Source organism: Sapajus apella, unplaced genomic scaffold, assembly GCF_009761245.1.
Source record: "Sapajus apella isolate SASKATOON/1434 unplaced genomic scaffold, GSC_monkey_1.0 scaffold122, whole genome shotgun sequence".
Classification (NCBI taxonomy): Eukaryota; Metazoa; Chordata; class Mammalia; order Primates; family Cebidae; genus Sapajus; species Sapajus apella.
Window position 1 is genome coordinate 288,883 of NW_022437062.1, and position 27,379 is coordinate 316,261.

General features: G+C 53.1%; 1 protein-coding gene across 7 annotated transcripts; it reads right to left on the reverse strand.

The window, feature by feature from the left end:
* Positions 1–27,203, reverse strand: BAHD1 (bromo adjacent homology domain containing 1). 7 transcript variants are annotated; one of them, XM_032261142.1, is made up of 7 exons: positions 26,933–27,203; positions 8,548–9,987; positions 5,932–6,311; positions 4,209–4,368; positions 3,670–3,746; positions 2,783–2,883; positions 1–2,294 (listed from the first exon to the last, which is right to left on the reverse strand). In XM_032261142.1, exons 2-7 carry the CDS (start codon positions 9,971–9,973, stop codon positions 2,105–2,107), a joined length of 2,334 nt encoding a protein of 777 aa, XP_032117033.1. In that variant the 5' UTR covers positions 9,974–9,987; positions 26,933–27,203; the 3' UTR covers positions 1–2,104. The 7 variants fall into 7 exon arrangements, with proteins under 7 accessions (XP_032117033.1, XP_032117031.1, XP_032117028.1 ...); XM_032261140.1 differs by having other exon boundaries at positions 5,932–6,314; positions 26,933–27,199; XM_032261137.1 differs by lacking the exon at positions 26,933–27,203 and adding an exon at positions 26,718–26,864.
* Positions 27,204–27,379: the final 176 nt, after the last annotated feature.

The window sequence follows — 27,379 nt, forward strand, 5'->3', positions numbered from 1 at the left end:
TGATCCTTTTCTAAATCAATACAATTTCTCAAATTTATTTTTTTCTTAAAGAAGTACTTCTAATCTCTGTCAAAAGGGAAGTGAGGAAAGGTCCTTTCTCCCTTGTAAACACTGAAATACAGATCTGGGAAACCAGGATCGACACACACAAAAAGTGCATTTTACAAAATATCAACTAAAATATATTTTACATGGATTATGCTTCCATTGAAATTCTACCAGCTGCATTTTCAGGTTCGAAAAAATATTTCCACATCTAAGAGATTTCAAAAGCATTTAGGTTCTGGGCAGGAGACCCTACCTCCTGGGAGGAGGGCCTTGATCTCCTTTCCTGCTAGGTGAGTCTGGGCTCCTTGGCAGCAAGGGCCCAGAATGAGCAGGCTCCAAGGCTGGCTCTGCACAGCCCCCACTGCCACTCTGCCAACCTCTCTTACTGCCCCATCCTTCCAGACTGACACCTTCCACCAAACAGCTTATTCAATACAAGGAGACCCAAGTCTCTTCCCTTCAGGTTTGGGGTCAGGCTTCCCAAGCATAAATTCACCTCTGAAGCCTCCAGGCCTCACCCAAACCCAGTGACCAACAGGAGCAACTCATCTACTAAAAGGACAGGACAGGGTATGTTGGGGGAGCCCTCGGGATTCACTTCTATCTTCCTCTGCAGCCCCTGTCCAACTGTCCTCACCCAGTGCTGCCTCCTCAGCCTGCTGGGTTCGTTCGTGTGCCCCTCCTCCCTACGGGAAGACCCAGGGCTGCAGTTCTCGGCCCCTGCCCCTGGGAGTATGCCCTTGCGGAAGTGCTCAGCTAGCAGGTTCCCAGTGCCAGGCCCAAGCCACACTGCACTCCACTCCCTCTCCCACCATGTTCCTCTTTGGTACAAATAGGAAATAACCAGGCTGCTCCAGCCCCCTCACAGAGTCTCAGGGTCAAGGCCAAGGCCTAGTCTCCGCAAGGACAACAGGGGACTGAGTCTCTTAAGTCTACTCTGGGGAGCAGCATCAGGTGAGAACAGGGTCTCTGGGCAACAGAAACAGAGTGAAAATGCAGGTCCTTAGCTCCTAGAGCAAGTGGCTGCAGCTCAGCAGGTCTGTGGACTGATACAGTGTTGATTCTCGCTGGGATGTAAATTAGTGCAATCTACAAAAGACTAGGGTAAGGGTGACAGGGCAAGGGGAGCCACAGCACTCCTTTGGTTTGATTTCAGGTAGGTGTGGCTTAAAGAGTCATGTGTGAAGTTCTGCAAGAGGTTTTCTGGAACCTCCAAGTGTAAGGCAAGAGGAAAAATCTTCAACAAATCAGGTAGCAATTTTCCTTGCCCCCTGCCCCCAACCCTCTCCCAGCACCCATCTTCCCTCCCAGACATGATAAACCCCACATTGATCAGTTAACTTTCTGGGAAGCCAGACCTGCTGGGTGACCCTCTCTGGGAGCTAGAGACTCCCACAAGTGGGCCACACCCATAACTGTGAGGGGTGGGTCAACTTGTCCCAGCACCAGTGGCTACTGCAGGGCAAAGGAGGAAAGCCAGAGAAAGGCCTCAAGTCCAGGAAGAGGAAGTCAATGCTCTGGAAGCCAGACTCTGGCTCTCTCTGCCTCAAAGGAACAAGCTCAGAGCTGTGCTGGGTTCTAGAAAAACCTGGTCCCAGGCTGAAGGGGAAGCGGTGGGTCACAGTGGGTGAGGTAAAGCTGGCTCCCACTCCCCCTTTGAGGGCCTGGGAGAAGCTACAGAAGGACCTGTAGGATCCGGTTCCTGGAGGACCTTGCCCCTCCTTCCCATGCCCACCCTCCTAGGGCCCCATGTCCCTCAGGCTTGGCCCAGCCTCAGAGAAGACTACTTCTTCGGAAATCGCCACCCAGGGGAACCACAGAAGGTACCTTGGGGCAAGCTGAGAGCTCTGATGCTTTTCTTATACCCTGGCCTCCCCAGTTCCCTCCCATGGGGCCCAGAACCCACAGGGGCCCCTGCCCTCCCCCCACCCAAGAAAACCACAGGCCAGCAAACTTAGGCCTCTATGGCCCCCTAACCAAGTGCTGTGCTTCAAGCAGTGCCCCCTACCCTGAGCCCCACTTGCCCATGGGTAGCCCCAGCGTGGGCATGAGGAGGCTACTGGGGATTCTTAAGGATGCGGCCATGGCGGAAATCATAGACATGGCGGCAAAGGAACACCAGCTCAGGGTCCGTGTCCTCCGGCACTGTGCGGTGGGGTGGGGTGGAGTAGTCTGCAGAGGGGGGCACCAGTGCTGTCTTTCGGCTGGGGAGGCCTTCGCCTCGGCGCTTGGCCATGGCACAGAACCTGCAGAGAGATACCATTCACTGTCTTTACTCCAGCCACCTTTGCAGGAAGACCAATTCCTTCCCTACCCTACCCAGAGAGCTGGGCTATCCTAGCTCCCCAGGGGTGGTGCTGTCTTTACTCATCCCAGGGGTGATGTCTGCTCTGCCAACCACCAGGGTATCTTCTCTGTCACTGAAGAACCACATCTGCCAGGGCCTCCCTCCATTTGCCTGCCAATTCTCCTAGATTTTTTTCCAAGCGCAGTAATGAACTCTGCTCCAACCATTCTACCTCAGTGAGGCAACAAATTTTTCTTCTTCCTTCTAAAAAAATCAGATGGTAGAGGCAGGCAATAAGGATGTAAGTTCTGGGAGATTAGGCTCAGTGAGTAAAATGAGGCAGAGAGCGGAATGAGATCCTCTTGGTGAATTCCAGGCAGCCCCCAAATATGCCTGGGGAGGAGCCCGAGGGAAGAGGCCAGGCAGAGGGTACAGGGAACCACTCACCTGCAGTACTCAGCAAAAGTCAGCACGTAACACTTCTCTTCAATGCAGGCCACACTGTTCTGGTCCTGATGCCTCGATGCAAAGACTTCATTCTGCAACGGCTCAAAGGGAGACAGGTGGAGGTTGTTACCAGGGCTGGAAAGCACCTCATTCCAGGAAGCAAGGCAGGTATTAACCCCTCTGCTGGGGCATGTTGACCTGAGATGACTCCAGCAAGCCAGGGAGCTTCCCTGGAAATTCAGCCTAAGTATGCCTCACCTATTGCCAGGCATTCCTCCTAAGTCCCTCCTAGGTCCCCTCCTTCTCCACAATAGCCAGGTACCTGCTCCCGTCGCTGTTACTGACCTCCCAACCCCCAGCCCTGCCTAGTAGAGAGGGGAAAGTTCTTCATCTTCCCAGTTAGATGAAAAGTCCCTGCAAGGGAAAGTGAAATAAAAGGTGAGCCCAGGGCGCACACAGATGGCAGTCACCTCTTTTAGCACACAGCTTGGTGGAGAGCCTGTGGGGTGTTAGGAGGAGTCTTTTCTCCCTCGGCCTCCCACACTACAGACAATACCAAAAGGGACCAGGTATGCAGCTCCACCTCGCCTTTCCTGTTGCCAGGAGGACACAACCACTTGCTCCCACTGGCACTTGCTACTCTTAAAGGTTCCCTTTATGCCACCTTTTTAAGACAAAGGTTATTATCCCCTTTGAAACATGAAGTGGGACAGTGTTGGGAAAAGAGAATAAACCCTGGGCCCTTTCCAAGGTTCTCTGGAGTCCAAGGTGACATGCGCAGGGATTTGACTACAGCCCATGGCTGCCCTCCCCCTACCATGTCTTAGTGCCATAACCTTTCCCTCTGTCTCTCCTGCCCTCCCTGACCCATGTGCCAGGCAGCTCACCTCGTGCATGCTGGGACTGCGGCCTCCCTGTAAGTGCTCAGGTCTGTAATACCACAGGAGGCTCATCATCAGCTCTCCTGGGGGGACAACAGAGTGGTTATGGCTTGAACTGGCAATTTGTGTTACTTAAGACAGGCAGACAGGCTGGCTGGCTGCCCTAGAGGCTCATCCAGCCTCAATGCCTGGCCCAATCCTATAGGCTCCGGCAACCCATGTACCCTGCCCCAGGCCAAGCATTCAGAGGCCTGGAATGCTGTTAGGCATGGAGGGAGAAGGGGGAGAAAGCACTGACAGGTGAGGTGGGGAGACAGGTGCCCAGGCTCTGCTGGCTGGAAAGGTTAATGAGCTGATCCAACCCAAGCCACAAGGTCACCCACAGCCGTCACAGCAGACAGACCCCAGCTGAGTGGAAGGCAGACTCTGTGCCAGGAACACGGGGAGACTCATGCCAGGTCAAACTCTAGGCAGGGGCCAATCTGGGGCCTACGGTCCTGCTAAAGGCAGCTGCCCCTTGGGTCCCCAACCAGAGGGAGAGGTACCTGACTCTGGGTTCTCCCAGAGGGCAGAGATCTTGGCCACATAAGGCGTGGAGGTCTTCCGTGGGCCTGACTTGAGGAGGACGGTGTCCCGGACTCGGATTGTCTCCCCATGCCGCTCTACCGCCTGGTAGCTCTTTCGGATGGCTGGTTCCGGCTCATCCTAGGCAACAAACCAATGACACATAGAGGCTTGAGGACCACACTCAGAGTAAGGACAGAGGGAGGGAATGACCTACTCTCTATACGATTTCCTCAAGGTAGTCACACCACTAAGCATGTTTGGATGGCGCTGGGGAAATCTCATGGTTGGAAAAAGGACTGGAAATGGGAACAGGGTTGACAGGGGTGGTTAAGTGGCCTGAAGCTTCTGCGACTGAGCTCTGACCACCATACCCTTGACAGCTAACTCTCACTCCAAGCCCCCCAACGCTGGGTAAGTGCTCATGCTTCCTAATGGAACGATCTCAGTCTGAACCCTTAAATCACTGTTAGAAGGGGCACAGTCTTAGACAAATTATTTAATCTACTGCTAAGCTTCAGCTTCCGCATCTGTAAAATGGGGATAAGTACAGGAACATGGAATATATACCACATAGAGCAGCGGTAGAGCATAAAGGGAATAATACTTACAAAGTGCTGAGCTCAGTTCTGGCATCTAAGAAGTACTCAATAAATTTTATTTATTTGTTGGCTGATTTATTTATTTTTAGAGACAGGGTCTTGCTGTCACCCAGGCTGGAATGCAGTGGTACAATCATAGTTCACTGCAGCCTCAACCTCCTAGACTCAAGCGATTCTCCTGCCTCAGCCTCCTCTCAAGTAGTTGGGACTACAGATGCATGCCTGGCTAATTTTAAAAAATATTCTGTAGAGATAGGATCTTGCTATGTAGCCCAGGTTGGTCTTGAAATCCTGAGCTCAAACAATCCTCCAGCCTCAGCCTCCGAAAGCTCTGGGATTATAGGCATGAGCCACCTTGCCCAGTCTCAATAAATTTTAGTTGACATTCTTTTTGTTTTTTAATTAATTACTTTTAAAAGCCAGGGTCACTCTGTCACCCAGACTGGAGTACAGTGATACAGTCAGCTCACTGCAGCCTTAAACTCCTGGACCTAAGCAATCCTCCCACCTCAGCCTCCCGAGGAGCTGAGACTACTAGTGCACAACACACCCAGGTATTGTTCTTACTTTGAAGAGATGAAGCCTATATTGCCCAGGCTGGTCTTGAACTCCTGGCCTTATGTGATCTTACTACCTCCGCCACCCAAAGTGCTGGGATTACAGATGTGAGCCACTGCACTTGGCCTCTTTTCATCATCCCAGATGTTCTCTGTATCACTGATTTTCTCTGCCCATTCCAACTTCTCCTTATGGACTTACCCAGAAAAGTTCTCCATTGAAAGTCCTCCCTTTTACAACTCAGGGTGTAAGGGATAGAGTGAGCAGGGAGGGGAAAGACACTCAGGAAGACACAGAGATGGCAGCTACCAGCTATGACTGTGTGTCACCTGACCTCCCTGGGGTGTCTGGTACAGGATCAGTAGGGGGCTGGGGAAGCAGGCAGGGTAGGCCAGCATGAGTGGTTCCTGGAGTACAAGTAAACTGGAGTCCCTTATCACCTCTCAGAGTAGCTAGAACCAGGTGCTCTTAGCACCTACCTCACTGCAGGTTCTGTGTCCCCACTGCCTCCGCCCCCCATCATCAGCTAAAAGTTGGCACTCACCAAGACATACACAGCCTTCTCACAGGCAGCCCCGACAGGTACCCAGCCATTAGTGCGGCGGCGACGACGGCGGCGAGGGCGTGGGCGCTGGACACGTGGTTGCTTGGGGTGGCTGGGCCTGCGGGCAGCCTTGCTCCTTGCAGTGTGCCTGCAGCCAGAGCCCGTGCGCAGACCTGACTTAGAACCGCTGGGAGGTTTGGCGCTCTGAGGGCACGCACGGGCTACTGTCTGAGGCTCCGAGGTGGGTGTCTGAAGATGGGGGACGGGCTCTGCTGCAGGTGGCACACTGGGTACGGGGCATCCCAGGAGGGGGTGGGCGGGTGAGGCTGGGTGGCCAGCTTCCGGGAGAGGAAATTCCAGCTGGCCCAGGGATCTGCAGCCTTCTAGGAAAGGGAGAGAGTGGGTCAGGACAGGACAAGCAGTGACCCCCATCACTTGTCTAATTGCAGAGGCTGCTCCTGTCTTAATTCTTTTTTTTTTTTTTTTTGCCTGGATTACAGGCACGAGCCACCATGCCCAGCTAATTTTTTGTATTTTTTAGTAGAGACGGGGTTTCACTATGTTGACCAGGATGGTCTCGATCTCTTGATCCGCCCGCCTCGTCCTGTCTTAATTCTAAGTGTGCAACCAAAGGCCACCGAGACGGCCAATGGGATCAGAAGCCTTTATGGTGGATTGTCAAGAGTGACTCTCTAAGGGGACAGGGGCATTTCCTGATCTTGGAGATTGGCATCTCCTCTTTTAGTCTGAAAGAGAGGTGGTGGGAACATCCTTTTTAACTCCAATGTTAACTTTTTTTGTTTTGAGACAGATTCTTGCTCTATTGCCCAGGCTGAAGTGCAGTGGCATGTAAGATCTTGGCTCACTGCAACCTCTGCCTCCTGGGTTCAAGTGTTTCTCCTGCCTCCGCCTCCCGAGTAGCTGGGATTACAGGCAACCACCACCACGTCCAGCTATCTTTTTTGTATTTTTAGTAGAGATAGGGTTTCACCATGTTAGACAGGCTGGTCTCAACCTGCTGAGCTCAGGCAATCTGCCCACCTCGGCCCCGCAAAGTGCTAGGATTACAGGCATGAGCCACTGTGCCTGGCCTGATATATTAACTTTATAAGGCTTTCATAATGCTTGGGAATAGGGGTTCTGGAATCAGACAGCCTGGGTCCTGCCACTTACTAGCCATATGACCTCAGGCAAGTCACTTTACCCCTCAAAGTGACATAAATAGTAGTTACGAATATCACATATTATTTGTTAACTTGCTGATTTTCTTATGAACACATTAATTCATTTCATCCTCACAAAAACCCTGTGAGGTAGGTATCATTATCCCTATTTTATAGTTAAGAAAACTGAGACAGAGAGCAGTTACTGACTTGTCCCATAGTCACATGGCTAGGGAAGTGGGGAGAACATTTCACTCCAGGCAGTCCTGCTCTGGGGTCTGTGCTCAATTACATGCCAAGGAACATCCCATATGTAAAGCACTCAGAACAGTGCCTGGTATATGGTGTTTACTGGTGTCCTTATTATTAGAGAAAGGGGATCTAGACTTGGGGAATGGCACAAAAAAAAAAAAAAAAAAAGAAGGAAAACCCCAAGCGGCAGCCTGTTCTGATATCATAAGAGCTTTAACTCAAGCCACAACCTGAAATAACTAGTCTGGCCAGGGCCAACTGGTCTATAAAGTTGTTTTATAGACCCCTACAAAAAGGATGTGGGGGGAGGGAGATCTCTGGAAGGTACAGCCCTCACCTCCCCAGCAGCAGGGCAGACCTGCTGGCCTGCATGGCTCTCGTCACCTCATTTCCACCCAGGAGGCAGGCAGGGATTGTGGAGAGGCAGGTGAGGATACCTCTGCCAGTTTAGGGAAGATAAATGATTCTGGGAGTCTCTCAACAGCCAGAGCATGGGCCTCTCAGGTGTCTGGGTCTTGTCAGGCAAGCAGACACCAAAGCTGTGGGCCCTGATCGCATTCCATCCATGTCAGGAACTATGCTTGTCTGTTCACAGGGTGTGCACTCTCTATCCATCCCCAGCAAAGTGATGCTCAGTCTGGCACTTCTCTTTCAAGGCCTGTATAACCAAGGCAAAGCTGCCCTGTGCAGTAGGTACCACTTACTAAGCCTGGTACCTACCACCCTTCCCATGAACACTGAACTTGGCCAGCATGTAGCAGGTACTGGTTTCGAGAAAGTAAGGCATTCTAGCTTTCCTCAAGAAGGGCAGAAGGGCTGTGAGAACAATTTGGTAAAAGTCCCAATTCTAATTTCTAACCTGCTATTCAGTCTAAGAATGGGTACCCCAATGAGGAGGGAAGTGAGACCTTCCCCTTCCTGTGCCCTGTACCATTGCAATGCTACCTAACTGCCAGGCCAAGAATCTCCATAGGCAGCCTGGGCATGGCAAGGCTGTCAAGAGCTAAATGTAGGGCCCCGTTATTGGGAATGCTCCACAGCCTGGGGCACAGACTACACGAGTTCTCAATTCTCAAAGTCCCCTACCTTCCAGTTAGCAACCAGACCCCAAGGGAGACCCCTGCTCAGATCAACAGCCCAACCTCCTGGGATGCCATGTCTTAGAGACTCCCCAGTACATCCTAGCCCCAGGAAGGCTCACCTGCTGCAAAAGGCATTTTGTATGGGCAGCCGCCACAGGTAGTGCCAGCACGGGTGACAGACAGGGGCAACACTCCGCAGATGCTGTAGCCATTCACTCCAGTGTCCTCGCTAGAGCAATAGCGAGAGGAGCCCCAGGAAGGGTGCTGGAAAGGGGTGCCTGAGGGCACTGAGCTTGGGGCTAAGAGGAGCCCCTCATGAGATGCAGCCACTGGGGACAGCTTGCCCTCAGGGAGCATGGGGCAGGGTGAGTAGCCCCCACATTGCAGCCCTTCTTGGCCACAGTACAGGTAGAAGCTGCCCAGCGCAGTGAGCTCAGGCCCAACACACAGGCCATTGTAGTCGGCGGGGTTGCCAGGCATTGGCAGCGGGGACAGCTGAGGTGTGGGAAAAGAGGGCTGATGCAGTTCCTGCTTAGGGGCAGGTGACTCTTCGCCTGGGCGCCCAGGCTCCGGCTTCAGGGCCGCCTGTCCACCCATCAGCAGGGGCAGGTGAGGACGCAGCCCCAAAGGACTCTCCAGAGCCTTGCTCAGGGGCTGAGATGGCTGGACGGATGACCCAAGAGGAGTGGCAGAAGGCCATGGCTCATCAGGGCAGCCTTGCCAGCCGGGTGGGCCTGCAACCTCCCCAGAGCCGGCCCCCTGCCAAGCCTTGGGATAGTTCTTGCCATTAACCTTGGGCCACTTTGCCCTCAGGGCCTTGGGTGCTGGAGGCTCAGTGGAGCGCCCATCTGCTTCTGCATGGGCACGAGGCAGCCGCAGGGGTAGCTCCCGCTCCTGGCTCAGCTTTAGGAAGGCAGCTGCGTTCAAGCTAGCCAGTCTCTTGGGAGCTGGGTCTCCATCTCGGCGGGCACCTTCATCTGGTGCTGGCTCTGGGGACAGGTCCCGACTTCCTCCTCCAAGTTCCCCCAGCCGGGGCCGCTTCTTGGAGGAGGACCAGCCCCCAGTTGCACGATCACGGTCACGGCTGCGGTGGGGATCCCCCACTCGACTGCGGCGGGTGCCTGCCAGGCTGCTGGTGTCCTCTCGCTCCAGCAGCAGGTTATTGAGGGCTTCAGCATTGAGGGAGGCCAGGCGCCGCTTGCGGGGCTGGGCAAGGCCAGGTTCCTCACTGGATGGGGCCGGGCTGGGGGGCTTGGGCAGGTCAGGAGGCAGCTCATCAGCCTCATCTGCACTCCGGGGACCGGCCACATTCTCCAGGCGAGTCAGCAGCACTTTGCAGGCCTTGGGCTTCTCAGGAACCAGTGGGCGCTTCCGAAGTGGGTAGTTCTTGCGGCGCCCTGTGAGGTGCTCTGGGGTCTCGGGCATGCCTGGCTCCCCACCCTCAGCCCCCTGCTCCATGTTGCTATCTTCCATCTGCAGGGGCTCTCGGCGGCCAGTGGGGCCCGAACTCAGCATGGGAAGGGACTTTCTCCGAGTGTGTGTCATGGAGTACTTCCAACCTGCAGGATAGAAGGTGGGCAATGAGAGGAGCCGTTTCTGACCTGCCCCTGCCTGCCTTCTCTCCCATTGCAGCCTGCCCAGCCTCAGGTACATGACTCTGGCCTACCCCTACCCTGTCTCCAGTATGGATTTTCCCGGGACTCCCTTTCCAGAGTGTGAAGGTGCAGTGTAATCAAGCCACCAGCATCTGTGCAAGGACTCGTTCCTCCTCTTTCCTTTTAGCCTAAGGTATCTCTGAACTAAGGCCCTGAAGAGCCTAGGGAGCAATGCAGACCCCAGAGACAGGGGATATGGGGAGCTGGTGGCAAAGCTCTCTGTTCTCTCCCCCTGTCCTTCTCTCACTAGATACTCATCACAGGATAGGGGGAGGCTCTGAAGATACAGCAGGACGGGGGCTTGGGTGGTAGGACTCCATCTGTTCTTTCAAAAGTATAACCAAGGCATTAACAACCCCCTCCCCAAACACAGGGCTCCTGAGATTGGCCATAGGAGGATAAGAAGACAGACAGGGAAGAGTTGAGATGCGGAACACGCCTGCTGGGCCATTGAGAAGGCAAAGTTCAGTCTCCAAGGACTTCTCACCTGGCACATAAAGCATGACTGCCACAACCTGGGTCTTGCTGGAAAAGCTCTATTAAGGATGAAGGCCTGGCTTTGAAGGGCTCATAGTGGAGAGGTCTCAGCCAGCCCTAGAAGCCAGACCCACTTCAGTTGAAATTCCAGGCAAGAGCAGCCCAAAGAGTGCCAGTACCTAGGCCAAGGGTAACGGTAAGGCCGGGATCAACATATTCCTGGGGCTAGGGAAAACCCAGGGACTGTGCACTAGACCTGAGATATGGCCTTAAATCCCTGCCAGCCACAGAGAGTTGGGAAAAGAAAGTATCAAAGAGAAGCACTAACACAGGAGACAAATGGGTGCCTTGTTCGCTGTGCTCAGTTTTCCCTCTTTGTAGGCAGGGGCAGGATGCACGGAGGTGGAGAAGAGGCTCAGGAAGCCCAGAGCCCTGGACAGAAAATGTCTACAATCAGGCATCATCCCCTAACTTTGCTTGGCAAAACACTCCAACATATACCTGTGGCAACCTGGGCCTCCATTTTGCGTGAAAGAGGCCAGCGCTGGCTATGCACTGGAAGCTGGCAAAGCCAAGGCAATGAAGAACTGCAAGGGGTGGTGGTCAGAGACTACAGAGCTGTTCACTTCCTACCACTCAACCCAAACCACAGGGGCTGGCAAGTAAGGTGCCAGACAAGCTCTGCCCCTCACCAGGCACCCCTGCATCCCCTGCCCACCCAGCAGGTCCAGGCTTTTCAGTTTAATTTCCCCACTACTATTGTTGTTCATACTCACTCTACAGAGGAGCTGAGAGCAGTCCCTGCTGGGCCAGGATTTAACCCTCTAAGTTCCCAAGCCTGAGGATTCCCAGGGATTCCTGAACCCTTCCCTGTTTAGCTCCCATGGCCGTGGGCCAGTGGGTGGGGTCACTGGACACCTCCTCTCCAGAGACATGCTGCATTAATTGGGAAAGAGTGCTCAGAAAACCAGGCTGAGGGTGGTGTGGGCAACCCTCAACCCTGAGAAAGGACATGGAAAACTGGAAAGGAGAGGCAGTGTGCCAGGCTTTGCTCTGGCCACGTGCAGGGACTTGCCACTGCTCAGAGACCGGGCCCCAGGCAAGACGGAGTCACAGAAGGCAAATTCATTCATTCCTGAAGCACAGAAGGAGGGCTCCTTAAAAATCCCAGGCATCTGCTAGGCTCGGTAAGTCTCTTTCCTGCTTCTAATCAGGGTGACCATCCGTACCTGTCTGCTCAGCAGGCTTATTGGCAATGCTTCCTTTACTCTCAAAAGCATCCCAAAGCTTATAACCCACAGGCACCCTGGTGCCAAAAGTGGAGGAACAAGCAACCTGAAGCAGCAGAAGCACATCAGTATTTCCTAGGAAGCCCAGGTCCAGCCCTCCTCCACTCCCAAAGGGCCTGGAGATGGAGGATGAGTGAATAGACAATGCATCTGAGCAGGGGCCAAAGCCCCTCAACAGGCCCCAAGTTACCAGAGGGGCTGGGCCTGAGAACGGCTGGGGGCCAAGGTGGAGATCACTTGGGGTTGTGGTCTTTGACAACAGGACACAAAGTACAGAGCAAGAAAGTGGCAGTTGGGAAAGATAGCACAGGGAGGTGCTGTCAGGCCTGGCTAGTGGAAGCGGTCTCAGCAGGAGGATGACTGGCCACCCCGACCTCCAGCTTGCCGGGAGACTGGCTGCATGGGCAGATGGTCCTCTGATCCCAGGATACTTGTCCCCACTCAGTATCTCCCTCTCAACACACAGGTCCCAAGCAGAGAGACGAGGGAAAGGAGTTAGTGCCTTGACTACACTGCTTCCACTTTCAGGTGTCTGAGCCCATTTGAGAATCTGTTCCTTGTGGACTATCTTGCTGTTTAACCTCCCATTCAGCTTTCCAGTCCCTCAGGGGCACCCACTGCTCCCCTGGGAGGTAGGGTGCTGACGATCCTGGGAAGCCTCTGAATCACAGGGTGCGAGTCACATTTCCAAATCAAGCAGAACAGCCTCCTGCTAGCCTCCCTAAAATGTGCCAAATCCCCTGTCACTTGCTAAAAACACCCAAGGCCATCAAAAGCACATTGCAAAACAACTCCTAGCTTTCATGTGGTGCAAAGTCATTCAGCTACTCAGCATCCTAAGGAGAGGCTGGGGTCTCTGCTGCCTGCCTCTCACTGCACTTCAATCTGGGGATAGCATGTGTGAGTCATGCTTTGAAGCCACAGTAAGAAGCAAGAAGCTCAGCTGCAGTTTATTCCCTGGGGTGGGGCTGGGTGGAGGGGCTATAAGCCTGCCAGGGCCCCTTCAACCCACAAAGGATGGCCCAGCTGCTGGGCTGGTTGGGGAGAGAGGATCCCAGCAAAGTAGTAGGCTTGATTCCCACCTCCTAACCCTGCCAATCCTCCTGCTGCCCCTCCCACTTATACACTAGCTCACCCAGAAACTTTCAACACTGCTAAGGGACAAGGTGCGCCTCGTTCTCTTAGCACTAACCTCTCCTCTCCAGGAAGCTTTGTCCTCCCAGACATGGGTGGTCTATGCCCCCTTGGGAAGGTCTCTAGGAAGGATTCCCCAAGGCACTTTCCTGACACTAAAAGGTATCAAGAAAGTTCTCACTGGAGAAAATCAGTCTGACTGTTCCCAGCTCTGATATAGCTGGCATGAAGGACAGTGGCTGGCTGGTAGGCATCCAGGCCAAAGACCCAGAGAACCACAGGCTGAATCCCAAATCCTCAGACGTGTACTCAGAGTAAACAGTCCACCTTCACCACAGGGGCATCAGGATCTCAAAACTGAGGGGGAGGTCAGGCCCAGCTAAAGTGTCACGGTAGGGTCTGGGAGTAGTCATCTCCACAGAGGCAGAAAGGGACAGACAGACGCCCTGCTCGGGCCCTTGAGCTGCGGCGGCACCATGCACCAACCCCACCAGCATGAGCAGAACACAACCAATGTGCTTCGTGCTGGGTTGAAGGTTCAAGCAAAGGAGAGTCAGAGGCCCAGAGGAGCATGGGCTCCTGGCACTGCTTTGGGGAAACAAGGGTGGGAACCTGGAAGGGCAGGTCACAGCCCAGATCACTCCCACAAGCAGAGGTTATCCGGGGCAGGAAGTGGCCCTCGGTTGCGGTTGCTGCTTTCTCCATACCCAGCTCTGGGTTGCACCCCGCACACCATCCTGAGGGTTTCAGAACTACACTTTAACTTTTGCTCTTTAGTTTTTCTTTCTTTTCTTTTGTTTCTTTCTTTCTATCTTTCTCTCTTTCTCTCTCCTCTCTCTCTCTCTCTTTCTTTTTTGTTGTTGTTTGAGACAGGGTCTCTGTTTGCTCAAGCTGGAGTGCAGTGGCACAATCATGGCTCATGGTAGCCTCAAACTCCCGGACTCAAGTGATCCTTCCACCTTAGCCCCCTGTGTAACTGAGACTTCAGGTGCACGCCACCATGCCCAGCTAATTTTGTAGAAGACCGGTTTGGGGAGGGGGCAGGGCGGCGGAGGGCCTCATTATGTTGTCCAGGCTGGTCTCAAACTGCCTTCCACAGTTCTGGGATTACAGGCATGAGCCACTATACTCAGCTCAATTTATTTTTAATGAGAGGGAAGGATTCAGGGGGGTCTTAGGTTAAGGGCAGACCAGGTCACCTGGGTGAGGGCTTGGAAGGACCCTGCCCTAAGCCAACTTCTTCCAATTACAGCTAAAACCACAATGGCAACTGAGTTAAGCATTGTCCTCCTCTGCATTCTCTCTTGGAATAAGCTTTCCAAGGTTAAAACACTTGTCATGAGCACTGAGTTTCCTGAATCTTCTATCAAAGAAATGTGGCAAGAGCACAAAACCAGGATCCTTTTCACTTAAATTTAGTAGTTGTTACTTTATGGTGAAACAGATAAAGCTGCTGAAATTCTTATGGTAAAGCCAGGTAAAGACACAGCTTGTATCTACTGCATCTCTTAAAGAGCTGGTAAGGCAGAAAGAACCAAAGCATTGAGTTAGTCAGACCTGGATTTAAATGGTCTACCCCTCGTGAGCAATGTATTTAACTTTTCCAAAAACTTCAGATGCCTCATCTAAGATGGATCTACCAAAAAGAGCCTTCCTTAAGAGTGGTGGTAAGCAGAGGCAGGCAGGCAGGCCAATCTCCCCCATCCTTCCAACATGACAGGAGGGCAGCTGGCCCTGGCTGGCCATTCCCCACAGCAGGAGTCTGGGGCAGCTTCCATCTATCCCAGTGAGAAATCTGAAAACCCAGCCTGCACCTGAACTTTGCTCTGCCACTATTCCACCAAAAACACCCAAGTGCCTATCCCAAGGAAAAATAATGATGACATTCCCCCTTTTCCCTTGCAGGCCCCAGCGTGGGGTGAACTGTAGGGGGCTCAGTTTACAATTCAGCAAGAGGGCAGAAGCAAAAACTATCCCAACAGACCACCCTGAACAACAGCTCTGTGCCTCTGAGAAACACTCAACTCTACAATGAAAGGCAAGTTCCTCAGACGCTAAGGGCACGGCTAGACCCACGAGGTGGGGTCAGAGGGTGTGCATCCTGCCTGTTTAGTGCCACCTGAATGAGGCTTCAGTGCAGGCACCCATGCAGAGCAGAATTCTCAGCTCCACAGCACAAAGCTCCTGCAGGGAGCACTGTCCTCAAAGAGAGGGCAGGGCCCTCAGCCACCAGTCCTGCCTCCTCAGTGCCCATTCAGCCTCACTTACTGCAGGAACTCAATTCATTCTGCAACCAGACTGGGAGCCTAAAAACATCTAGGCAACAAGCACAGAGCACAGCTGAAAGGAAGTGGCCTGATCCACCTGGACACAGGCTTGCTTTTAGACTGCCCTCGGGTCTGGTGGCAGGGGCTGAGGTCAAGAGAAACAAGAGTATACCCTTCAGATCTAGAAGTTGCTATACAACACACAGATCCCTGAATGAGGACAGTGGGGAGAGAACATTATATTTTAGTCATACCAGTGTTCTGCCTTATGAACTTTAACCTGACAAATTAGAAGGTAATCACATGCAGTACAAAATTAGTCTTTAGAGGCTGTCTTAAAAGGCACATGTCCCTACTTTAGGCAACGTGCCTTCCCCCAGCTTCTTCCCGGTACACAACTCCTGTGTGCACAAGGTAAACCTGCATTCACAGGTGCTAGCCCAGCTAAGCCTGCTGCTCATTCTCAGGCACACAGCGCCTCTTGTGACCTTTGCCCATTCAGCTAACATTTGCTCACCCCCCACCCTGCCGCACATTCCCACACAGCAGAGGGGAGACCCACGCGGGGCTGGAAGCCACTTCATGCCACTGTTAATCCTACGTGGGCTTAGTCAACGGCTTGAACTCTGAGCCTTGGTTTCCTTGTCTACACAGCAAGGTTGTTGTGAGGATTAAGTTAAAGTGCCTAGCCGAGTTCCTGGAATACAGTAGGTGCTCAATACAAGCTCATTTATTTTCCTTTTCTCCTACAAGTACCAGACTAAGTGCTGAAAAAAATGCAAAAGACTAAGAAATTGGAGCACAGGCTGGGGTTTAGATCAAGACAGTGTGACAAGGGCTATTAATGGAGTGCTCAGAGCTTGGCTGAGGGGTCCCCCCTCAAGGCAGCTTCTCAGAGGGTACACCGAGCCAGGTCTTTATTTAGGCACATATTGAGGGCCTACTTTATGTCACGTGTACAAAAGCCCAGTAGGGAGTGGGCAGCACTCTGAGAAATTCATTTCATAAACGTTTGGATGCAGGAAGGGGTGACAAACAAAAGCTAAAGTCTTCTTTGTTTTTTTTGACGGAGTTTTTGCTCTTGTTGTCCAGGTTGGAGTGCAATGGCACAATCTTGACTCACTGCAACCTCCGCTTCCTGGGGTCAAGCGATTCTCCTGCCTCAGCCTCCTGAGTAGCTGGAATTACAGGTGTCCACCACCATGCCTGGCTAATTTTTGTACTTTTAGTAGAACAGGGTTTCACCATGTTGGCCAGGCTTGTCTCAAACTCCTGGCCTCAAGTGATCTGCCTGCCTCGGCCTGCCAAAGTGTTAGGATTACAAGCGTGAGCCACTCCGCCCAGGCCAAAAGCTAAAGTCTTAACGCAGGAAACAAATGCAACTTTTCCCAGACTCACCCCTATTGGCTCCATGTAGGATGACTCCAGGCAGGAGCTGAGGGGCACCCCTTAACTCTGGACTAGGGCTCCCTCAGTCCCTCCCATCCAGATGCCACACTGCCCAGGATCAGCCAGAGGCAAACCTACACCTGCAGCAGGACCCATTTGCTCTGAGCAGCTTACAAAGTAGGAGAAATAAAACAGGGGAAGGGCACCCCAAAGCTCAGCAACAGGCCTCAGCAGAACCAGAGGGAAACCTTGTGCTCCTGATGCACCATTCTTCAAAAAACATGAACAGCTCACCAGCCTTCTCCAAGCAGCTACCCAGGAATGGCAAAGAATACATGTTGGTTCAACCACCAGGACATTCCATGGACCAACAACTCAGATTTCTAAAATGGCTTGCCAAGACTACAGATGCTAGGCTCCAGTCCTGAACAGAAACTGGCCAGCCAGGCCAAGATAGAGCTCTAACCTCCTGAATGAACCAGCAGTGAGGAACAAGATCCAAGACCAGGACTCCCTCATACTCCACTAGCAGGAGCAGAATCGCAGGGCAGATTCTATCAGAGTTATGGGCACCCTACCCAAATATCACTCACCTAACTAGTTAAGTGGCTAGTGCCACCCCCAATAGGATGCCAGCTCTATGGAGACAGGCAGGCTCTATCTTCCTTACCCATAAATCCCACCCACATGACTTAATAAGAGCTTAATAAAATGAATGGAGATCTCGCTGTCCCCCTGCCCCACCTTGTATAACATCTTTACCCTAGACTTAGAACTCCAAATTCTCCTCCATCCCCAGGAGTCCATTGTGCATCTTCAATTTAATACACCGCGCAACAGGGTTACAACAGAAAATCTCTTGTATTTTCATGGCACAACCCTCCTTCATTATCATCCTTTTTTTCTTTCTTTTTTTTTTTTTTTTGAGACAGGGTCTTGCTCTGTCACCCAGGCTGTAGTGCAGCGGCACAATTACAGCTCACTGTAGCCTCGAATTCCTGGGCTCAAACAATCCTCCTGCCTCAGCCTCCCACACCATGCCTGGCTAATTTTTAAATCTATTTTTATTTTTGTAGAGACAAGGTCTCACTATATTGCTAAGGCTGGTCTCAAAGTCCTAGCCTCAAGTGATCCTCCCATTTCAGCCTCCCGAAGTGCTGAGATTACGGGAGCCACCATGCCTGGCCTCATCCTTTGTTCTCTCCCAGCCTGCCCTCAGGAAAGCATTCCATTGGCTGGCCCTAAATCATTAAGCAAGTGAATGTAGTACTACAGACACTTGCATCAAGACAAATAAAGTCAAAGATAGGTGAAATCAGCAGCAAAGAACTAGAGTTAGCCTTATTAGTCCCCAGATGCCCTAAGTGTGCAGGATCAGAAATCTCTGATTCACTACAGAAGTGTCTACTGTAAAAGGATGGCCAGTGTTTATTAAGCACTCACTATGCCCTGGCAAGGTCCTAAGCACACTATATTCACCATCTCAATTATCTTCCCAACAGGCTTATGAGCTAGTTGTTACCATTTCATCCTAATGAGGAAGAAAACAGGTACTTTAAGAGTTCAAAGGAGATGTTGGTTGGGAGTGGTGGCTCACACCTGTAACCTCTAATTCCAGTGCTTTGGAAGGCCAGGAGTTAAGAGACCAGCCTGGGCAATACAGTGAGACTCTGTCTCCACAAAAATAAAAAATTAGTTAGGCATTGTGGTGTGTGCTGGTAGTCCCAGCTACTGAGGAGGCTGAGGTGGGAGCCTAGTCGGTGGAGCCTATAGTGAACCATGATGGTGTTACTGAACTCCAGCCTGGGTGACAGAACTGGCCCTTAAAAAAAAAAAGAAAGAAAGAAATTGCCATAATCCTCCTGGGACTGAGGATAGAGGCAAGTCATCCCAGTGTCCACACTAAGGCCCACACTTCCTGCACTGCAACACATTGCCTCTACTTAGGGCCTCACAGGACAGCTGCTGGATCACAGACCAAGATGCAAGATCACTTGCATGTTCAGTTTTATTTTCCTGTGCTTTAATTATTGGACTTGCACATTCAGTTTTATTTTTCTGTGCTTTAATTATTGGCGTTACCACACATTATTAGTTTTTCCACCACAAAGGAATTGAAGATGTACTCCAATTAAACGGCACCTATGGGCTAGAACACAATTATAATTTTTAAAAAGTTTTTTGAAACAAACTTTTTTTTTTGAGACAGTCTCGCTCTGTCACTCAGGCTGGTGTGCAGTGGCATGATCTCAGCTCACTGCAACCTCTGCCTCCTGGGTTCAATTCTCCTGCCTCAGCCTCCTGAGCAGCTGAGACTACAGGCGCCTGCCACCACGCCCAGCTAATTTTTGTATTTTTGATAGAGTTGGGGTTTCACCATACTGGTCTCGAACTCCTGACCTCATAAGCCGCCCGCCTTGGCCTTCCAAAGTGCTAAGATTACAGGCTTGAGCCACTATGCCCGGCTGAAAGAAACGTATTTTATATCCTAGAAAAAGGTGAAATTCTAAGAAGTCTGGGCAAAATAAATAAATGAGTGGGAGAGTTTCAAAAATATGTTGTCCTGATTTTATAGTAAATCCAGAAAAAGGTAAACCTCCCCCATGCATCTATCCATATCTCGTCTCAGGTGAAATTCCCTTCCTCCAGCCCAGGCTGCAATGAAGACTAAAAACTGGTCATCATGTTCTAAACTGTCATCTTTTTTTTTATTTTAAAGATGGGGTTTCACCATGTTGGTCAGGCTGGTCTTGAACTCCCGACCTCAGGTGATCAGCCCGCCTTGGCCTCCAAAGTGCTTGGATTACAGGCATGAGCCACCACACCCGGCCTAAACTGTCATCTTAACATGCAAAGACATATTAACTGCCCCTTGTCTACCTCTCTCTGGGCCAAATAAATTCAAGTCCTTTCAATTTCTCTGAAGATCATCTCTCAGTTATTCAATCATTTTTATAATTCTTTTTTACATTCTATCCAATGTGGAAGCCTCTCCAGGCACAAAGCAGGAGACACCCCTCACTACTGAAGAAAGCCCTGCTGGCCCTGACTATGGTGGAAATATGACTTCACCCCTCCTTCTGGCATGCTTGTCAGGATCTCCTGGCATCAGGTGGCATCCTAATAATGGCTTTCCCACTACTTCTACAAAGGTCCTCTAAAAACCAATAATTCAACTCTAAACCACCTGGCCACATGAGAACGTGAATTAACAATTATTCCCAAACACCGTGGACAGGTTAACTAGAGTTGAGAAGGGTCTGCAGGCTACCCTTCTCCAGCGCATGCAGGAAGCTGACAAAGCTGCACCGATGGAGGCTAGGAGTCCCCAAAAAGCATTGGAGATGGAACAAAAGTAGGCGTCATCAGTACCACTCCAGGTGAGATCCCTGGGGTCAAGAGAAAGGCAGAAAAACAGGTCCCATTCTCCTTACCCAAGGACAAGGGGTCAAAGCACCTCTCTTCCCCAAACCCACTGGAAAAGGAATACATGCAAGAAAAAATATTGAGACCCAAGTTCCTGTCTGACATTGAAAATATTGACTAAGAAAAGTTACTTGGTTTTTTCATTCAGCTAACTTGGTCTTATTGCTTGGAAGTAAGCTCCCAATTCAAATCAGGGAGGCTGAGGTGGATTGGGCCCGCAGAGAATCTTAAAGACAATGTGATTTTTTTGTATGTGGGGGACACTGAGTCAGGCAAATAACCATCCTTGCAGGTGTTTCCCACTGGGAAAAAAAGAAATCTGATGACCCTACTCCCAACCACACGGACACAACACAAATCCTGGATGTGACTGTACCCAGGGGCCTGCTTACCAAGTCACCTGGGGCAGGACACCAACACCCTGTTGGAACTCCAGGGCTGGGCCGGTGCTCAGTGGAAGTGAAGGTGCTTGTCAGGCTGCCTGGCCTTGAGCAGACCATCTGGAGCCTCACTGCTGCTGCTGCTCTTCCTCCTCCTCCCTTTTAGCCATTTTACTGCTCATTAGTGGCAGTACCAGGAGGTGGGCAGGAGAACATAAAGAAGCTGAAATTCAAACCAGCCTATTTTACACCAGTTAGGTGCCTCCCATAAAACCGGGCAAGATCTGATCATCCAAGACCTCCCTGTCCTCTGTCCTGCGGAGGTCTAAGCAGCCTGAGGGGTCAGCAGTTACAGAATCTCTGGACACCAGGATCAGGAGGCTCACCTCTAATCATCATAAGCTCTTGACTACACATGGTATTTTCCATCATTCAGGGTTAACAGGCACTTCCAGCCATGAGCTGGCCCATCAAGTCAAGGCTAGGAAACCTGCAGAGTGGGAGTTCTGGGGCTGCCCTCAGAACCGAAGCACACTCTCCCTGTCCCTCCAAAGTCCCCAGCACAATGGCAAGTTCACAAAGGAAGTAAGCCTTTCCAGACTGTGCTAGCAAATTCCCATAAATACTTGGGCCAGGGTAGTACCGCTTATGTAAAATGCTTCCCCATTGAGAGATGCTGCTTTATTTACATTCTTCACAACCCATTCATAAAAAGGAGGCCCTTTAATGTCGGGTCTGTTCGTATAATGCTCCATAAACTCGGCAGCTTTGCCTGGCAGCCTTAGTTCAACACAGGCTACTTCTCAACTCCAGAGACTTTTTTCCTTAAGGTTTTTTTTTTCTCTTTAATGACTCACCTTGCGACAGGGTGCTGAGGCCAGATGTTGCCGGAGCAAGGCCAAGAGGAATAAGAACAGATAAAATGAAAACACACAAGTCCTCCTGGATGCTAGAACAGAGAGGTGGGGAGGAATGAAAATAATTTTGAAAATTCCCCATAGAACTCCAATTTGAAGTATGTATGCTAGGAGACTGAATTCCTTCCAGGTTTACTAAAACTTCCTTTCTGGATGTCAAATGCTCCCCAACTTGTACCTCTAACCAGAGAAGGCGTGAAAGGGATTTTTTTTAATCCAAAAAGAAAAGATAGAGGAGACTGCTCTCTGCTTTTTAATTTTCACTGGAGATGAATAAATAAACATAAATTTTCTGTTTCTTGATATAAGTGTTCCAGGGCTGCTATCTCCAGGAGGGGCACAATTTGCTCAGAGCAAAGAAACTCGGGCAATCCCAAGAAAGAGAGGAAGGACTGTGTTCTAGGACACATAGCAAACACAGCTGAGGAGCTGAGAAGAGAGCCCAGGACATGCATTCTGAGGTAGCTTTTCTCCTGCTACAGTAGAAGGAGGAGGGAAGTAGTAGGGATATTTTTTTAATTGATGGGGGAGCGGTCTGCATTGCCATGGCAACTGTGAGGGGTGGCCTTCCCGCGAAGAAGGGAAATGCTGGTCCATTAATCATCAAACTGGGGCACAAAAGGGAGGTTTGGGGGAAAAGAGATGGGTGCAGAATATATTTTTTCACTATTTAGCCTCTAACCAGTCATCAGTTCTCTTTTCCGTTTCCCCCACGGTCCAGGGTTGATGGTGAACAAAAACAGGACCCTGAGAGAGCTGGGATTGTAGCTCTCCTTTATGATAGGTCCAATGTGAGACTGATTGTGCCTCTTGTGTTGGCGATGCCCCCATAAACACCTCTTCCAAACCAGCCCCAAAAGTCCCATCTATGGGCCAGACCCGGGAGTATTTTTCATTTCTGTGCTCAGAATCATGTTTTCTCCCTCATTTGCACCCGGTTTAAGAAGAGATAAAACATATGGATTCATTTAGCATGGACAACAAGGAAAACTGCATAAGAGCAGCAAAGCCGGGCAGAAAGAATGGTCCAGTGAGTTAGGAGGAAAACAGGATTACAGCTCTTTTCCAAAGTCTATATGGTATCACATAAGCAATTCACAGGATCTTCACCAGAACTATCAGCAACAGCAGCTAAATTTCCCATTTAGAGCACCTCAAACACGCCCTATCCATATGCCTTTGACAGAAAGAACTGGAAACCTCCGAGGACTCTAATATGAGCATTTCTGGAGAAGCTGAAAGGAAGGTCTCCCCCTTGTTCCTGCCTAACTCGGCAACCAACCACATTTATTCATTCAACAAAAATGATGTGCACAGCACTGTACAAGCAAAACCAGAATATTCACATACACACACACACACACACACACACACACACACACTCTGTCTCTCTCTCTCTCTCTCTCTCTCTCTCGCTCTCACAGGTTTAACACTCATACTGTTCCTGTCCTTAAGAAATTTCCAACCTATAAAACCACTCAAAAGGTACCATGTTAGAAAATCCATTGTCATGAGCTCAGACGCAGATGACTATGTTGGCCTGAAGTGGCCTGAGCAACAAGACTAAGGACAAGTGGGATTCAAGTGGGAGTAAAGGAAGGGGAGTGGCAGGAGTGAAGATCCAGGGAAAAAATGTGCATCATATGGCTAGGGAAGAGCTAGTGGGGTAGTGGGGACACTGTCTAGGGTCAGACTACAAGGAAAAGGGAGCCATTGCAAGTTTGTGGGAAGGAGAGTGACACAGGGAAGGGGTATTTTTGGAAAAAAGATCTGGTAGCTGCATACAGACAGCATCAGAAGGGCCAAAGGAAGCAGGAGGGACAGGGAGGCTGTAACAACAACACAGGCCTGACAAGGCGACAGCAGGGCAACAGAAATGAAGAAAGAGAGGGAGATATCAAAAAGAACTTAATCACTAGCTAAACTCTCTAAAGCAAACCCTCCTTCACACCAAATCTTACTGGCGTGAGCCTCCTGCAAGGTAAGAGCCCTACAAAAGTGGGAAATGCTATTTGGGCAACTCCCCTTCATATTCCAGTGGCCAGACCAGATCACCCCCTTCTGACTGCCACCAAAAGAAATCACATACTGTGTGGGCTCACAGAACCTACAAAGGCCTTGAGATTCATCATCATCCTCTGGATTTTAGACATGCAATCAAATTATCTCAGAACAAACTTTAGCCTCCTAAGTGAGGTAATACCTCCCTTTCCCACAAGCCTCAGCTCCATCCAGGCTGGGGTCTGGATCATTCTAAGGAGGTCCATGGGGAGTGATCATGAGTAAATTCCCATGCCCATGCTATCCCTATGACAAAGCAAACAAGCAGCTTTCCCAGGTAGGATTACATCTAACCACAGTTGAGAGCAGCTTCTAACCAGCCCTACCCGAGGTGAGACTCGAACTCAGATTCTCAGGAAAATCCACATTCTAAAACAGCTGGAGTTTCCCTGTCCTTATGATCCCAACTCTTCCTTTGGGTGTGGGGTTCACACGGGGGGTGGGGTATGGGAACTCTGAATGAGGTTTTATAAGCGGGTAAACAATATCCAGCTCACAGCTGGTCACTGGTGGATTTGGAGGCACTGACACCTTAAGCCAGTGGTTCCTAAGCATCCTCCAAGCTGGCTAAGGACAGTGGTAACCCTCTAAGACACGTGGTCCATCTGGGCCCTTTCTTTCCTTTTTTGTGGAAGATAGCGAGGTAAAGAGACTGGGGAGAAAAGTCTCCGGTGGCACAAAGTAAAAGGACTAAAACCTTTTTATTTCATCATTAAATTCCTGCCTGGATTTACAGACTCAGCTCTCTAGGTGGGTTCCTTAGTGCCTAAGGAAAAGTGCTGGAGGCAGCTGTGGAGGGCTGGCAGGAGCCCACTGAGGGGATGTCTCTTCTCCTAATCCAACTAGTCTTCTGCACTTCTAACACTGTCGACAATGGACAATGAAGAGATGTCCCAGGTGGGGTTAGACCTCTGCCTGTAAGCAGACTCTGCCTGCTGAAAACCCCTCATTCTTGACAGGCTCTAGAGCTGCTCACCCGGTCTGTCCCCTCGGTGAGTAGCAACCCAGTCACCACCGGCCAGGTCACACCATGAGCACACACCCCCACCCCTGCCTCTCGGCCCCGGACGAGTCGACCCCACTTCCCAGAGCCGCGAGGCCAGCAGCGAGCTACTAGAGCAGCGAGCTAGTGCCGCAGCTCCTCCCGGCGGGCGCCCCGGCCCCCGCAGTCCCCGGGGCAGAGTCCGGCCCCGTCGCCCGCCCCTCTGAGTGGGTGCCTCGGACCCGCTCCCCTCCCCGACGCCACCACCTGCGCCCGCTCCGGCGCCGCCTTTGTCCGGCGCTTCACCGCCGAGCGAGCCCCTCGGGCCCGACCTGACCCGGCCCCCAGCCCCAGAGGAGAGGTGGCGGAGCCAGGAGGGCAAGACCAGGCCGGGCCGCGAGCACGGGGTCCCGCTGTCACTTGGAGGCGGTCTGACAACTTCGATTCCCCCCGCCCCGGACTCGGCCGCCGCCCCGCAAGGTCCCCGCCGGGCCTCCCGCGGCCCACACTCGCTTTTCGAACCGGTCCCCTTCCGTCCTCGGCGCCTCCCTTCCTCTCAGCCCGATCGAGTCGGGTCTACACTAGCCCCCCCCACCCCGCCGCCCCCGGCCCGCCGCGGCCCTCATCCCCAGCCCCCATCCAGCAACAACCGGTCAGCTCCTAGCGCGGGAGGGCGCCCCCCACCCTGAGCGGGCGATCCCGCGGCGCCGCCCCCGGCCGCGGCCCCTTGCCTCGGGGACCGCGATGGGGGAGGGGGCGCGGCGGGGGCCTTGCCGCCCGCGCACTCGGAGGCAAGCCGGCTCCGCGGTGGCGAGGAAAGACCGGCGTCCTCCCGCCCTCCGCAGCCTGGGACGCCCGCGCCGCCGCCGCTCGGCCGAGCTGCCACCCTGCGGCCACCACCCACCCCGCCCCCGGCCTGCAAGGCGGGCGGCCCCCGGGGGCTGTCACCTCGAGGCGCGCCGCGTTCCCCGATGGCGGGACCGTAGTGCCGGACCCAGGGGAGGGTGGCGGCGCGAGCGGGCTGGCGGCCGCACCTGCTTCGCGTCGTCCGTCCGTCCGTCCGTCCCTTCCCGAGCTGGCGGGGGCGGTGGCGCGGCGCGCTCGGCGGGGCGCGCTGACGGGCGGCCGGTCCTCTCCCCCTTCGCTCCTCTGCCTACCTCGCTCGCTCCCTCCCTCCCTCCAGTTCGCCCCTTCCCCCTCTTCGACCCTGGCCCCTGACTCACCAGAACGGGCGGCGCGGACGGCGCGGCTCTGGGCGCCCGCAGGCCCCGGCCGGGCTGGAATCCGGCGGCTGGAACCCCCCGGGGGCGCTCAATTCCCGGGCTCCACGCTGCTGCGTCAGCGCCTCCTCCTGGGGGCCGGGGCCGGGCGGGCGGAGCGGGGACCGCGGCCGGGCGGGGCCGTCGGGGGGGGCGGGCGCGCCTGGCCCGGGCGGGCGGACGGCGGGGGCCGGACGGGCGGGGCAGGCAGCCGGACGAGCGGGCGGCGGGGGCCGGGCTCCGGGATCCGCTACGCCGCTCGCGGTTCCCCCACAAACTCCCCGAGAGCGGAGCCTCCGCCGCCCTCCTTCCTGCTTCCTCGTCTCCAGCCAATCAGCAGCGCGCCCCTCGGCCAGCTCCGCCAATCAGCCGCCCCGCCCTGCGCTGGCTCCGCCAGCCAATCCGGCCCTCGGCTCCCCCTCCCGGTCTCCGACCAATCAGAACCGTGGGTCGGTCGTCCCAACGCAGGGGGCAGCACGAGGCGGCCGGGGGAGGCGGTGCGGGGAGTGGTGGGGCCTGGGGGGAGGGGTGCGGTGCCAAGGGTGGTGGCAAGGGGTGATTTTCTTTGCCGGCTTCTTGGATTTTTCTCTTCGTCTTCAGAACCTGAGCCAGTATCCCACGGTGACTCGACCCCAATCCCCCAGCTGCTAGCCCCCCCCGGGAAAATCTTATCTCCCCCCGCCCTGGCCGTCACCCCTCCACATCCCCTTTCCCCTATATCCTCTTCGGCATGCGCTGGAGAAAACTGCGGGCCGAGGGACACCCCACCCTCGCCGAAGGCTGCTGCCCCCAGGGCAAAGCTTCGGGAAGACCAGCCGAAAATCAAGCGAGAACAGCCCCCCTTTCCTGCAGAAAGGGCCCCAGACTCCTGCGAAAGGGCCCGGACTGCTGAGAAGCCCCTCCCGCCCTTGCCTCATCTTTCCGACTTCCCTGCCTGCCACGTCTCCTTTCCTTTCCAGCAAGGTCGGTCCTGGCTCGGTAACCCCTCACCCGCATCTCTTTTTCCTCTTTCTGCCCTTCACCTACCGCCCCCAACCCCAGCTCCTCATTCACCCTCTTCAGAAGCAGAGTGTGGAGCCCTCATCCATTTCCAGCTGACAGCAGAGCCTGGTCTGTGAGTCCTTGACACCCACACACCCTCTTCCACCACCGCGGGGAACATCAGAGCTCTCCGGGGGAGGGAGAAAGGGGCGGGCAGCTTGACAGGCGCGGCTGGACTCCCTCCCTCGCGTCCCCAAGCTACAGGAGAACCAAGTGTAGACACTTACCTGGTTTCCCCCTAGTCACCGAATGCTGTGGCTCGGTCTCTCACCCCGCACAGACGTGCCTTCCCAAGCCCGAGCACGCTCGCGGGGTCAGTGGGGTGGGTGGCACGGCGGGCTGAGGTCACAGAGAGAGATGGGAAGTCCCTGTTAGGTGCGGGAAGGAGCTGTGTCTTGGGCACGTAGTGGTGCCAGAGCCCGCCTAGGACTTCACTTCACTAAGCCCGGGATATGCACACAGTAGGTTCTTGAGAAATGCTGAGTTCACCCCTGAACAAAGCCTCATTCCCAATTCAGGCGGGGGAGGGGAGCTTTAGGAGGTAAAAGGAGCAGCGGCAGAAAGGGTAGTGTCAAGTCACCAGAGCGCTGGAGCAGCCCAGGGAGGGGCTGGGCCCAGGAACGCCTTGGGCAGAGAGAGGCACCCGGAGTGCTGAGGCTGCCCAGGCAAGCAAG

Bases quoted from the DNA above. Each gene is read 5' to 3' on its own strand.
- BAHD1 (XM_032261136.1), bottom strand. From the start codon at position 26,826: ATGTTCCCCGCGGTGGTGGAAGAGGGTGTGTGGGTGTCAAGGACTCAC. The intron at 9,988-26,717 runs GTGAATGAGGAG...TCTATCCTGCAG, and splicing joins ACACTCTGCTTCTGAAGAGG to GTTGGAAGTACTCCATGACA. The intron at 4,369-5,931 runs GTGAGTGCCAAC...TTTGTTGCCTAG, and splicing joins AGAAGGCTGTGTATGTCTTG to GATGAGCCGGAACCAGCCAT.